Source organism: Piliocolobus tephrosceles, chromosome 1 (genome assembly GCF_002776525.5).
Source record: "Piliocolobus tephrosceles isolate RC106 chromosome 1, ASM277652v3, whole genome shotgun sequence".
In the NCBI taxonomy this organism is placed as follows: domain Eukaryota; kingdom Metazoa; phylum Chordata; class Mammalia; order Primates; family Cercopithecidae; genus Piliocolobus; species Piliocolobus tephrosceles.
In genome coordinates, this window is record NC_045434.1 from 215,267,485 (window position 1) to 215,282,153 (window position 14,669).

The 14,669-nt window shown below is 50.5% G+C and overlaps 1 protein-coding gene across 1 annotated transcript in view; it reads left to right on the plus strand.

Annotated features, from left to right (window-relative positions):
• DNAJC11 (DnaJ heat shock protein family (Hsp40) member C11) overlaps nucleotides 1-14,669 on the plus strand; it is a 74,440-nt gene that overhangs the window by 52,737 nt on the left and 7,034 nt on the right. Inside the window, exons 5-10 of the mRNA XM_031934766.1 lie at nucleotides 843-971; nucleotides 1,953-2,075; nucleotides 3,252-3,325; nucleotides 9,151-9,340; nucleotides 9,996-10,081; nucleotides 10,446-10,562. Coding sequence (XP_031790626.1) covers nucleotides 843-971; nucleotides 1,953-2,075; nucleotides 3,252-3,325; nucleotides 9,151-9,340; nucleotides 9,996-10,081; nucleotides 10,446-10,562 — 719 coding nt within the window. The remainder of the gene's footprint in view (nucleotides 1-842; nucleotides 972-1,952; nucleotides 2,076-3,251; nucleotides 3,326-9,150; nucleotides 9,341-9,995; nucleotides 10,082-10,445; nucleotides 10,563-14,669) is intronic.

Genomic DNA, 14,669 nt, shown 5'->3' on the forward strand with positions numbered 1-14,669 from the left:
AAAAAAAAAAAAAAAAAAAAAGTGTATGTGGCCATGGTTTTATATACTAGATTAAGATTTGTGTCTTTTTTTTTTTTTTTTTTGAGACGGAGTCTTGCTCTGCCGCCCAGGCTGGAGTGCGATGGCCGGATCTCAGCTCACTGCAAGCCCCGCCTCCCGGGTTTACGCCATTCTCCTGCCTCAGCCTCCCAATTTGTGTCCATTTTTAAAGTTGTGCCTAGAAAAGAATAATAAACATTGATTTTCTGCATAATAAGCATTTTTATCAGCAAAATTTTAGCTTAGAATTCCTTGAGCGAATACACTTCTGTTTCTCAAACTTAATTCTCAAATTAATTTGAGAAGGTGGATTAATTTTTAAGTCTCCCATTTGTTCATAATTTGTGCTGCTTTATCTTTGAAGGTATTTTTATTTAAAGAGTTTTAGGGTAGTTTTGCAGTGTACGGTGTTTACCAAAAAATGTTTGATCCATGTAGCTCATTTCTAGGTTGCTTTATGCATTCATGGGGCCTGTTTAGTCTCTGAAAATCAAACTGCGTTGCTCTTACTTCTTTGACTAACACTTTTGTCTTTGGCGTGTCATTGCTCTGCAGACAGGCAGACCAGCTCTCCTGGTCAAATGACGTTTTCTAGCTCCGGACGTCTGTGGTGCTCTGCAGTTTGGTTCGGACTGTGACATTCATGCTTTGTGGGCTTCCTGGTGGCGTGTCCTACCTAAACCCAGTGAACCCTGAAGTCGAATGACCTGTTCAATTAAAGCAAGCTGGCTGTTGAAGTGTAGCATTGTCTTTCATTCCACAAAGACCACCCCTTCTGCTGACAGCTTGTTTTTCTGCCCCAGGGAACGATCAGCGTTGGAGTAGATGCCACTGACCTTTTTGATCGCTATGATGAGGAGTATGAAGATGTGTCCGGCGGTAGCTTTCCACAGATTGAAATTAATAAAATGCACATATCCCAGTCCATTGAGGTAAAGCACACAACCACCTCTCCGAGTACTGCAAGGGCTCGAGTTAATGAGGCACAGCACACCAAGCAGCTGGAACGAGAGTCTGCCCAGGGTTTTTCTCATCTTTATTTATGAAAGGATGCAATTAGCCACTTAAAAAAGAAAGCGCTTCAGTCCCAGCCGTGTGTTACCGCTGTGCTGGCATGCGAGCCAGCAGGAGTGTGGGCTGGGGCACTTGGCTCCCAAGGTCTTGGGCCTTTCCAGCAGAGGGTGTTAATGGTCTGGGAGAAGTAGAGGCCCAAGGTCATGGGGTTCTGGGAGAGAAAGCAGACCTCCATGGATCATTCTAACCACCGATTTTAGTTTTAAGGCAAATTCTGTTACGTGCCGCAAGGCTATAGCAGGTCCCATCCTGAGCCCTGGGCACACGAAAATGTCACCATTCTGCCCACTGTTTGAATGTGGCAAGGTCAGGCCATTCTCCTGAGTGTTTATAGTAGATCTTTGTCTCCTCAGCTCATTAATTTATTCTCCATTGCATCAGCCAACAACGTGGAGTCCTAACTTGGGGAAATTTGCCCCCTCTTGGAGCTCCCTGAGTCAGCTGATACAGAATACAGCCATGGAACAGTCTTCAGTCCTCCCAGAACCCTGATGGCAAGCAAGGACAGGAGAGGCCCCAGGTGTACCACAGAGGGAAGGCACACAGTGAAGTCACTGTGCTGATACCACTGGGACGTGCAGCCCCATGTTTCCCCTGGTGTTGTGAAATTTGCCCATTAAAGCTTTTGCAAAGCATATTATCCTTGTGGTCACATGCAGACCAAATAACAAAGTGAAAGAAAAGTCAAGCTGTTGCGGCAGTTCTGCATCCATGTGTGCTTCCAAACAGAGGAGTCGTCTGCACCTTTGGCCGTGGACTCACAGTGCGTTCTTTAGGCTGCTGCCACTGGCACTTCCTGTTGTTTTGATTCATTCATTACCAGCAAATATCATTTTTAGGCACCCTTGACAGCGACAGACACAGCCATCCTCTCTGGAAGCCTCTCAACCCAGAATGGAAATGGAGGAGGTTCCATTAACTTTGCGCTCAGACGAGTAACTTCGGCAAAGGGATGGGGAGAGGTAAGAATGTCTGTTGGCTGAGTTGTGTTGTCCATGCAAAGGCTTATTTCTGAGCATTTACACTCTCGAAGCTCACCCTCAAACTCACCCAGGGGCCCCGTTGTTGTGTAACGGTACCAAGTGTCAAACTTCCATCAGTTGACTGGTCCTAAAAGAAAAATAGGTCTCATAAGCCTGGCCAACATGGTGAAACCCCGTCTCTACTAAAAATACAAAAATTAGCTGGGCGTGGTGGCGCCTGCCTGTAATCCCAGCTCTTCGGGAGTCTGAGGCAGCAGAATCACATGAACCCGGGAGGCGGAGGTTGCAGTGAGTCGAGCTCGCACCATTGCACTCCAGTCTGGGGGACAAGAGCAAAATTCCGTCTCAAAAAAAATAAAAAGATAAATAGGTCTCATATCTGAGAAGTCTTGTCAGCCTTCCTCAGGTTTCCTATGAGACAGCAACTTCTAGAAATCCAGCCTCTGAAACTCAGTGTTCCCTTGAGCAAAAAGCCTGTGGGCTCCTTTTCCTGCACAATTCAGAAGGCAGGTGCTCTCTCCAGTGCAATGGTTCACTGATTGGTGGCCATTTAACAGCCAGTTCTGCCGAGCAAATTGAGCCGCATCCAATTAACATTGAAGAGTTGCTTGAAAGTCACCCAGACTAGTAAACACGGCAGCCAGGCTCAGCTGTGACTTCCAAGGCTATGCGAGTGTGGAACTGCTACTGGGCTTTAACGTCAGACCCCTGAGGACCACCCCAGTCACCTGGGAGACATTGGCTCAGGATGAAAATAAAAAGGAGTCAGTGCAAGCGAGTGGGTGGGGGCGGCGCACACCTGACCGCAGCAGGTGCTCTGCAGGTGGGGGCGCTGCGCCAGGAGCGGTGGGGAGCCGGCTGGTCTCCTGACCTCAGCCTGGGAGGCAAGGATCAGAGGTGAGCAGTTTTTTTCTTTGGAGGGACACCAGTGAAACATGTGCCATTGAAACCTGGGTCTCCTTTGGATCTGTGGCAGCAGACATCTCCATTTGGCTAAGGTTAAGATGAGACATTAACAATCTTCTACCCCCTTCTTTTAGAGCCCTGCAAGACCAGTGAATTGAATGAATTATACCCAGAGGTACATACCTGCGCCTGGGTTGCTGCTATGAGATAAAACACCACTAACGCCTTCTCTTTTTCCTTTTCAAACAGTTGGAATTTGGAGCCGGAGACCTGCAGGGACCTTTATTTGGTCTCAAGCTGTTCCGTAATCTCACACCAAGATGGTAAATATGAGAGACAGCAGCTCCTCTTTGGTGGTCTTTGTTGACTTAGGAGACTAGAACTGTGTTCTTTTTATCACGGTGGTTGGCACTATCTTGTCTGTCCTACAAGGTCACTGCGTACATCAAGGGCAGGTGCAGCACTGGCGTGAAGCCCAGGCAGTGTGCAGGTGGGAAGAGGTGGGGTTGCGGGAGCGGACCCTTGTCCCAGCCCCGGCCAGGCTGCACCATCCAGGCCTCACACCTCCCTCACCTATGCCACGAGGCCACAGAGAAAGAGTGCTTTCAGGGAGAGTTGGTCAGTGGACCGAAACACTTACAGACTTACGGATCATTCCATTGTCCCAGAGAATGACAGACTGCTTCATCATCAGGTTGATTGACATATGCCAGAGACGGAGTCCCCAGCCAGCCTCTGCTTCCTGTCGTCTCTGCTGCTGCCATGATGTCACACTCCTAGAACTGTGTATCCCTGTGCCTTCTAGAACGACAGCAGTGTCTTCGTTTCCTATATGGTGGGGGCAGTGATGTCTTTGTGAGCTCAGATAAAAGATTGGTGGAGGGTAAATAATACCTCTTTCTTCCAGGGGAAGATATAGCTGAAGGAGTCCTAGAATGGAGTACACGGAGTTTATTTTTTTTATTTATTTATTTTTGAGACAGAGTCTTGCTCTGTTGTCCAGGCTGGAGTTCTGTGGCGTGATCTCGGCTCACTGCAGCCTCTGCCTTCTGGGTTCAAGCGATTCTCCTGTCTCAGCCTCCCGAGTAGATGGGACTACAGGCATGTGCCGCTATGCCCAGTTATTTTTGTATTTTTAGTAGAGACAGGGTTTCACCATGTTGGTCAGGCTGGTCTCGAACTCCTGACCTCAGGTGATCCACCTGCTTCAGCCTCCCAAAGTGCTGGGATTACAGGTGTGAGCCACCGCACCTGGCCTATTTTATTTTACTTTATTTTTTTTAGAGACGAGGTTTTGTTCTGTTGCCCAGGTTAGAGTGCAATAGCCCAATCATAGTTCACTGCAGCCTTGTACTCCTGGGCTCAAGCAGTCCTCCTCCCTCAGCCTCCTGAAAAACTAGCATTACAGGCATGTGCCAACATGTCTGGCTCATTTTTTAGTTTTTTTAGAGAAAAGGTCTCTCTATGTTGCCTAGGCTGGTCTCAAGCTCTTGGATTCAAGCAGTCCTCCCACCTCGGCCTCCCAAAGCACTGAGATTAGAAGCATGAGCCACTTCACCAAGCCTGGAGTACATGTTTTTTGTTTTGAGACACGTCTCACTTTGTCACCCCAGCTGGAGAATAGTGGTGCAATCTCAGCTCACTGCAGCCTCAACCTCCCAGGCACAGGTGACCCTCCCAAGTAGCTGGGACTACAGATGGGCACCACTATGCCTGACTAATTTTTGTAGAGTTGGGTTTTGTAGAGTAGGGTTTTGCCTTGTTGGCCAGGCTAGCCTCTTAACTCCTGACCTCAGACGATCCTCCCGCCTTGGCCTCCAAAGTGCGCCTAGGCACAGTGGCATAAATAACGTCCTTATCAAACATATACTCTAGGCTGGGCATTGTGGCTCATGCCTGTAAATCCCAGCACTTTGGGAGGCTGAGGCAGGAGGCATCACCTGAGGTCAGGAGTTCGAGACCAGCTTGGCCAACATGGCGAAACCCATCTAATAAAAATATAAAAATTAACCAGGCGTGATGGCGCTTGCCTGTAGTCCCAGCTACTTGGGAGGCTGAGGTGGGAGGATCGCTTGAACCCGGGAGGCGGAGGTTGCAGTGAGCCAGGATCACACCATTGTACTCCAGCCTGAGCAGCAGAGCAAGACTGTCTCAAAAAAAAAAGAAAGTTATTACACTTCCAGTGAGACATGTGTCTGTGTGCCTGCCCGGCTCTGCAGGGGTTGACCTAATCCCTGCCCACTAGTCTGGTCATTTGTCTGTGGGGCATGGGGCAGGGAACACAGGCAGGCTTGCAGGTCAGCCTACTGTAGGAAGAGCAGGAAAAGTGTTGAGAGGGAGCCTGCGAAACAGGGCATGGCCTGTGGGGCAGGCAGAGGCTGCTTAAGCAGAGGCACCAAAACAGTGCTTCCTGGCCGGGCGTGGTGGCTCACGCCTGTAATCCCAGCATTTTGGGAGGCTGAGGCGGGCGGATCACGAGGTCAGGAGGTCGAGACCATCCTTGCTAACACAGTGAAACCCTGTCTCTACTAAAAGTACAAAAAAATTAACCAGGCATGGTGGTGGGCACCTATAGTCCCAGCTACTCAAGAGGCTGAGGCAGGAGAATGGCGTGAACCTGGGAGGCGGAGCTTGCAGTGAGCCAAGATTGTGCCACTGCACTCTAGCCTGGGCCACTGAGCGAGACTCCGTCTCAAAAAAAAATAAAAATAAAGGCCGGGTGCGGTGGCTCAAGCCTGTAATCCCAGCACTTTGGGAGGCCGAGACGGGCGGATCATGAGGTCAGGAGATCGAGAGCATCCTGGCTAACACGGTGAAACCCCATCTCTACTTAAAAAATATGAAAAATTAACCGGGCGAGGTGGCGGGCACCTGTAGTCCCAGCTCGGGAGGCTGAGGCAGGAGAATGGCGTAAACCCAGGAGGCGGAGCTTGTAGTGAGGCGAGATCCGGCCACTGTACTCCAGCCTGGGCGACAAAGTGAGACTCCGTCTCAAAAAAAATAAAAATAAAAAAAGTAAAAATAAAGCAGTGTTTCCAAACACACACAGAGGAAAAGGAGCCTGTGTGACTCACACCTGCAATCCCAGGGTTTTGGGAGGCTAAGGTGGGAGGATTGCTTGAACCCGGGAGGTTGAGGCTGCAATGAGCTGAGACTGCACCACTGCACCCCACCCTAGGCGACAGAGCAAGATGGCCCCGAAAAAAATAATTTTAAAAAGGTGGAAGGAATGCGGGACATGCTGGCATGGGGCATCACGTGGGCGCTGCTCTACGTCGTTGGATTCACCTACTGCATCTGAGAAGGGGACCGGGATTCAAACTTAGAAGAGAACAGCAGGGAAACCGCATCTGTACACACATCAGTGTCCTGACCCTGTCCTCTTAGATTGGTCACCTCAGATGCTGGTTAGAAGCTGCCTAGGGGGCCGGGTGTGGTGGCTCACGCCTGTAATCCCAGCACTTTAGGAGGCCAGGTGAGATGATCGCTTGAGCTCAGGAGTTTGAGACCAGCCTAGGCAACATGGCAAAACCTTGACTCTACGAAAAATATAAAAATGAACCAGGCATGGTAGCACACACCTGTAGTCCCAGCTACGTGGGATGCTGAGGTGGGAGGATCGCTTGAGGTCAGGAGGTCGAGGCTGCAGTGAGCCATGATGACACCACTGCACTTCAGCCTGGGTGACAGAGCAAGACCCTTTCTCAGAAAAAAAAAAAAAGAAATGCTCGTCGGGCGTGGTGGCTCACGCCTGTAATCCCAGCACTTTGGGAGGCCAAGGCAGGCAGGTCGCCTGAGGTCAGGAGTTCAAGACAAGCCTGGCCAACATGGTGAAACTCTGTCTCTACTAGAAATACAAAAATTAGCCAGGCGTGGTAGCGGGCGCCTGTAATCCCAGCTACTCGGGAAACTGAGGCAGGAGAGTGGCGTGAACCCGGGAAGCGGAGCTTGCAGTGAGCCAAGATCGCGCCACTGCACTCCAGCCTGGGTGACAGAGCGAGACTCTGTCTTAAAAAAAAAGAAAAAGAAAAAGCTGCCCTGGGTCCTATGAGGGAAGGGACTGGGAATCGAGGTGTTTCAAGCCCCCCAGGTGATTCTTAAGGTTACACAAGCTTGGAAGACACTTCATTAAGGAAAATCTTCTGGCCGTTTTGTCTGCTCAAACCTCAGTGTCTGTTCATGGAGTGGCCACCAAGAGTCTGGGGTGGACTGATGATCAGCGCTTACAGGCTTGGAAACTGAATTTAGTACTGCTGCCCAGAGCTTATTAGACTTGAGCAGATTTAAACGGAAAGATGACTGACTTATAAACAAGGGGATGATGATGTGTGGCCAAAGATGCCAGTTTCTTTTTTTTTTTTCTTTTTTGAGAGGGAGTCTCATTCTGTCACCAAGCTGGAGTACAGTGGTGCAGTCTCGGCTCACTGCAAACTCCACCTCCCAGGTTCAAGCTCATTTTTGTATTTTTAGTAGAGACGGGGTTTCACTATGTTGGCCAGGATGGTCTCCATCACTTGACTTTGTGATCCACCTGCCTTGGCCTCCCAAAGTTCTGGAATTACAGGCATGAGCCACCGCACCTGGCCTACCAGTCCAGTTTCTTAATATATGGTGACCAGATTAGTTACAGATGTCGGCTAACCAGAGTTCTCTAATCCTTGGATCAAGTTGCAGATGTTCCTTGATTTACGATGGAGTTACGGCCCAATAAACCATCTTAAGTCAAAAATAACGACCTGTTTACTGGGCACGGTGGCTCATACCTGTAATCCCAGCATTTTGGGAGGCCAAGGTGGGTGGATCACCTGAGGGCAGGAATTCGAGATCAGTCTGGCCAACATGGTGAAACCCCATCTCTACTAAAAATACAAAAAATTAACCAGACATGGTGGCGGGCGCCTGTAGTTCCAGCTACTCGGGAAGCTGAGGCAGGAGAATCCCTTGAACCCAGGAGGCAGAGGTTGCAATGAGCTGAGATCACGCCATTGCACTCCAGCCTGGGCGACGAGCGAAACTCCGTCAAAAAAAAAAAAAAAATCGACCTGTCCAGGCTCAGGTGATCCTTCCTCCTCAGCCTCCCAAGTCGCTAGGACTACAGGACGTGCCATCAGACCCGGCTAATTTTGTGTATTTTTTGTAGAGATGGGAGTTTTGCCATGTTGCCCAGGCTGTTCTCGAACTCCTGGGGTGAAGCAATTTGCCTCCTCAGCCTCCCAAAGTGCTGAGGTGACAGGTGTGAGCCAGTGAGCCTGCCTGCTGTTATTTTAATGGCATAAACATCACCTCCAGAACTTAGAAAGGAGAGAAAGAAACTTAGGCAATTGATGTTGAGCTCTTTATTAAAGAAACCAGCTGTGAGTTTACCCTTCATCACCTTGAATGAAGTGTGAATTTCGTTGTTAGTAAAATGAAATACCCCTTTTCCACCAGAAGATGGGGCTGGACTCCCTTGGAAAGAAACTGCAGAGGCTCTTTTCGGGAACCTGATTCCTGCGCTGGCTTTGCCTGTAGTTTCTGTCACTAGTACCCAGCTGTTGGTGTACATCAAAAATGACAGCAGCTCCAAAAATATACTGATGCCTCCACCCAGAAATTCTGGTTCCATAGGTCTAGGGTGTCCTCTAGGTAAGTGATTCTCAGACTTTACTGCACTTTGGAATCGTTGGGACAATTCGCACTCCGAGCCCGAACTGAGGAAATCAGCATGCCGGCAGAGAAGCCAGCCAGCCGTGATTTGGGGATGAGCCGGGGGATTCCAGCGTGCAGTAGTTTGGGCACCACTGTCTTGGACTACTTAATTTGAGACCCCCCGTAGGTGATTCTTAGTCGCACCCCTCGGCCCCCATACATTCCAGCTTGAATGGGGTTGCACCTGCTGGCTTAGGAATGCAGACAGTCAGGTGCCTCTTTGGTTGTAGCTAAAGTTAGGGCGGCTGAGGGGAGTGGAGAAGTTACTGGGAAGATTCTGGCTAGGACCCTCCCCACTCTGTGTGGACAGAGGCCTAACCTGCTTTTCTTTTTTTACTGGGAGCTGGCCCAGGGATGCTTAGACGTGACAGTAAGATCTTAGCCAGGCAGAGAGGAAGTGACAAAGAACAGCTGAGAGCAGGTGCCATCCAGGACCTATTCTGTCTGTGTGTCTCTCCAGCTTTGTGACAACAAACTGTGCCCTGCAGTTTTCATCCCGTGGAATCCGACCCGGCCTGACCACCGTCCTAGCTCGGAACCTAGACAAGAACACCGTGGGCTACCTGCAGTGGCGATGGGGTATCCAGTCAGCCATGAACACTAGCATCGTCCGGGACACTAAAAGCAGCCACTTCACTGTGGCCCTGCAGGTGAGCCGAGCAGCCATCGTCTCCTGCAGACAGCGCTCTGGGCGGACCCTCCTCCCAAGCACTCAGTGCGCCCCTTAAATCCTACGTTCTGATCACCACTAAGTCTGAGCCCACGCAGGGCCCTGAGGGGCAGGCTGTCGGTGCTCACACTCGAGTGACCCTGGTGGAACCTTCCAGTATGAAATGCAGTAGCCTTCGGGCGCCTAGGGCAGCTGTGTCAGATCATCCTAAAGCACAGCAACATCTTAATGTCTGGTGGGACAGCCCGTGGAATCGGGGGCGGGCACATGAAGCCCCAGCAGAATCCTGCCCTCGGACACCCGTGGCCAGGCCAGGGCTAGTGCATGAGAAGCCGCCCCACACGGGCCACTGCTCCTTGGCTCACCAGCCGCTGCCACCTAGGAGCACAGGCTCAGTGTCGCCAGAGCTTTTATTTCTTGTGAGAAGCTGGAACACTGGGTTTCTGTGACGTCTTCCGGTTTTTAACTACTGGCTGCTAATAAACCATCGTGTACTCGGTGTGGCTGCCAGGCCGTGGCCCTTGCCTTAAAGGCCTGTGTGCAGCAGATGCCCAGAGCTAATGGGAGGGCAGATACCCACCTCCCCGAGGAGTCGCACGTCCCAGCCACGCATCCTTGCACCTCTCTCTCCCCAGCTGGGAATCCCTCACTCCTTTGCACTGATCAGCTATCAGCACAAATTCCAAGATGACGATCAGACTCGCGTGAAAGGATCCCTCAAGTAAGTCCTGGCCTGGCTAGCGTGGAAGCACACTGGCTCTGCATGCGGTCTTCACGTGGAGCCAGTTGCTGTAAGATACCTGCTCATGTGAATATCTACGTGTGTGTGACGTTTTTGGAGAGCTTCCTATTTTGAGGCTGTGGGGGATTTACCACTACAGTCCCAGCCCTTAAGGAGCTTAGAGTGTCGTGGAAGAACTAGACCATGGGTGTCACGACTTTCTTCTGTCATGAATCTGCTCCCTGGGGGTCGAGGAGGCTGGAGGGAGGGAAGGGACAGGTACCTGGCCTCTTCTCAAATGACAGCTGCCACTGAAGTGATGAATGAGGGGGACACAGGTACAGACCACGTCCTCTCCCTGCAGAGCAGGCTTCTTTGGGACGGTGGTGGAGTATGGAGCCGAGAGGAAGATCTCCAGGCACAGCGTTTTGGGTGCAGCTGTCAGCATTGGAGTTCCACAGGGCGTTTCTCTCAAAGTCAAGTAAGTTGAACTCAGGCCTTTCTGGTCAAGGAATGCCTGTCACCTTCACTCAACCAGGCTTTATCCAAGTTAAGGCTGAAATCGCCTTTGCATTGTAATTTTGTTCTTAAAGACACCGTTGCTTGGCTGGGTGCAGTGGCTCATGCCTGTAATCCCCGCACTTTAGGAGGCCAAGGTGGGCAGATCGCCTGAGGTCAGGAGTTCGAGACCAGCCTGGCCAACATGGCGAAACCCCATCTCTACTAAAAATACAAAAATTAGCCAGATGTGGTGGCACGTGCCTATAATCCGAGCTATTTGGGTGGCTGAGGCAGGAGAATTGCTTGAACACGGAGGCGGAGGTTGCAGTAAGCTGAGATCGAGATCGCACCACCGCACTCCAGCCTGGGGGACAGCAAGACTCCGTCTCAAAAAAAAGAAAAAAGCCGGGCGTGGTGGCTCATGTCTGTAATCCCAGCACTTTGGGAGGCGGGCGGATCACGAGGTCAGGAGATCAAGACCATCCTGGCTAACACGGTGAAACCACGTCTCTACTAAAACTACAAAAAATTAGCTGGGCGTGGTGGTGAGCGCCTGTAGTCCCAGCTACTCGGGAGGCTGAGGCAGGAGAATGGCGTGAACCCAGGAGGCGAAGCTTGCAATGAGCCGAGATCGCGCCACTGCACTCCAGCCTGGGCGGGAGAGCGAGACTCTGTCTCAAAAAAAAAAAAATACGGCCGGGCACGGTGACTCAAGCCTGTAATCCCAGCACTTTGGGAGGCCGAGACGGGTGGATCACGAGGTCAGGAGATCGAGACCATCCTGGCTAGCACAGTGAAACCCCATCTCTACTAAAAAATACAAAAAACTAGCCAGGCGAGGTGGCGGGCGCCTGTAGTCCCAGCTACTCAGGCGGCTGAGGCAGGAGAATGGCATAAATCTGGGAGGCGGAGCTTGCAGTGAGCTGAAATCCGGACACTGCACTCCAGCCTGGGCAACAGAGCGAGACTCCGTCTCAAAAAAAAAAAAAAAATTGTAGCTGCTTGTTTTTGCTGAGTAAGCAAATTTCAAGGAGTGCATAGTTCCAACTCTGAGTGAGTGAGGTGTGTGTCTGAGCTCCAGCAGCCACCCAGCAGCCTCTCCTGATGTCACAGGATGGCAGTCTAGCAGCCCAGGCCTCCTGGAGTCACTAGCCTCGTAGCTGTCACCCAGGCACAGCATCTCCAGTAGCAGCTGCTGTGTTGATTCATCCCTCTCACCAGGGCTTTTCATTGGCACACACACCCTTGCTCCACCTGAATCTAGTCACTGTCCTCTCCCTTAGTTCCTCAAAAGAGTTGTCTGGTTTTGGCCAGGCGCGGTGGCTCACACATGTAATCCCAGCACTTTGGGAGGCTAAGGCGGGCAGATCACAAGGTCAGAGATTGAGACCATCCTGGCGAACACGGTGAAACCCCGTCTCTATTAAAAATACAAAAAATTAGCCGGGCGTAGTGGTGGGCGCCTGTAGTCCCAGCTACTCAGGAGGCTGGGGCGGGAGAATGGTGTGAACCCAGGAGGCAGAGCTTGCAGTGAGCCGAGATGGCACCACCGCACTCCAGCCTGGGTGACAGTGAAACTCCGTCTCAAAAAAAAAAAGAGTTGTCTGTTTTCGCTTGCATCCGTCTTCTTTCTTTGTAAACCCACTCCAGTCAGGCCTCTCCAGAAAAACCAGCCTTCTCGGTCATCAGTGGAGCACCCTCCCTCCTGTGACAGACCAGAGGGTGATTCTTCTTCAGCTCACTTGGTCTATGCACCTGCTGCCTCGGTGGCCATTCCCTCCTGCCCTCACGGCCTCTCTGCCTTGAGTTACAGGATACCATGCCCTGCTCTGGCTTTCCGTACCAGATGGCTGCTCTCTGTGTCCCGAACTTCTAAATGGAGGCACCACTGCAGGGCACAGCCCTTCTCTCTCCAGACTCACTCCCAAGCAGTCATGTCCAGCCTCGTGGCTTTCATGCCCTGAGGACTGTCACGCTGCAAGTGCCAGCTTGGACCACCCCCTTAATCTCCAGCTCATATATGCGTCCAGCTTTCTTTTCCTAATCTCTACTTGGATACCTAACAGCATCACTGACGTCACGTATCCAGACAGAACTCTATCGCTCCCTGTGCCCCCAGACACGCAGCTGCTTCAGAACCTGCTCTCCCTGAAGCCTTTCCCATCTCTCTCTCTCTTTTTATTTTATTTCTATAGAGACAGAGTCTCACTTGGTTGCCCAGGCTGGTTTTGAACTCCTGACTTCAAGCAGTTATCCCGCTTCGGCCTCCCAAAGTGTTAGGATTACAGGTGTGAGCCACAGCGCCCAGCCTCCTTTCCTGTCGGTAAAGGAGAGCTCCAGCCTTCTGCTTGCTCTGTCCAAAAACCTTGGAGTCAGCCTCGATCTCTGTCTCTCACACACTCCAAATCAGACATATCTGAAAATCATCTCATGAACATGTACTCCAAAAGTGTATCCCCAATCTGGCCATTTCTCAACCTCACTGCCGCCAACATCTTTGTCTTAGTTACACAGCGCCCTCCCCACTGAACCCCTGTCCCTCCTTGTGTCTGCTCTCCGTAGGAGAGTCCTTTGTAAAACTGAAGGCAGTTCGCGTCTGTCTGCTGCCTAAAACCTCAGAGATTCCCTCAATGCCAGGCAGAGGCCAAAGCCCTTCAGAGACTGGAGCCTGCAACGCCCTCCGTGATGTAGTATTCCTCTCTCCCCCAACGCCAGCCATCCCGACCCCCTGAGCTGTTCCTGGCACACACCAGGCCCCCTCCTGCTTATGAGGTGGCCTTTGCCATTTCTCAGTCTGCAGATAAATATGTGGCCATTTCCTTCACTCCCTGTAGGTATCTGCTCAAATGTCCCCTAATTCACCTTGTATACATAGTAGCCCTTTCCCTCGCCCCAGGTGATTCCCCCACCATGTTTAGTCTCCAGCGAACCAGTCTCCATCTGAAGGGCCATCTCCTCCACTCCTCATCAGAAATAAGCACTTGGACTTGGTCCATTTTATTCCCATCTGCACTTCTAGAGCCTAAAACCCATCCTAGTACTTGATAGGAACTCAGCGAGTGAATAAGAGTGGATCACAGCTCAGTTTTGGAAACAAAAGCCAAATCACTTACCAAGATTAGAGTTGGCATCAGCCATCTCTCCTCAGATAATATTCGAAGGCTCAGTACAGTGGCTCATACACTTTGGGAGGCCAAGACGGGAGGATCACTTGAGCCCAGGAGCTCACGGTGGTAGTGAGCTCTGACTGTGCCTCTCAGCCTCGATGACAGAGTGAGACCCCGTCACTTCAAAAAAAAAAAACTTTTTGTCTTGAGGTCTACTTTATCTGTTGTTATATAGCTCTTTTAGCCTTCTGCTTACTATTTATTTTTTTGCCCATTCACATTTAACCTATCTCTGTTTATATATGTGTATGTGCGTGTGTGTGTGTGTGTGTGTGTGTGTATTTGTTTTTTTTGAGACAGAGTTTCGCTCTTGTTCCCCAGACTGGAGTGCAGTGGCACAATCTCAGCTCACTGCAACCTCCACCTCCCAGGTTCAAGCAATTCTCCTGCCTCAGCCTCCTGAGTAGCTGGGATTACAGGCACCTGACACCACACCCAACTAATTTTTGTATTTTAAGTAGAGAGAGAGTTTCGCCATGTTGGCCAGGCTGGTCTCAAACTGCTGACCTCAAGCCATCCGCCTGCCTCGGCCTCCCAAAATGCTAGGATTACAGGCGTGAGCCACCACACCCGGCCAAGTTTTGAGTGTTCTTTATCAATTCTGGAATTGCTTTTATTCTGGAAGGGTATGGTCAGGTATTGTCAGTGGCTACTCAACATTTTTTCTTTTTTTGGCTTTTCATCAGTTTGTGATGTACATAGATATGGCTTTTGTTGTATTTATCATGCTTGGGGTTTCCTAAACTTCTTGCATCTGTAAATTTCCTTTTCATCACCAGGACTCTAATTACCGATGTATTAAACTTCTTAACACTCTTCCATGGGTTTCTGACATTGTGTCCATGCGTCCTCAATCCTTTTCCTCTTTGTTCTTCATGCTGGATAATTTCTTTCTTTTTGTTTTTTTTTTTTTTTTTTTT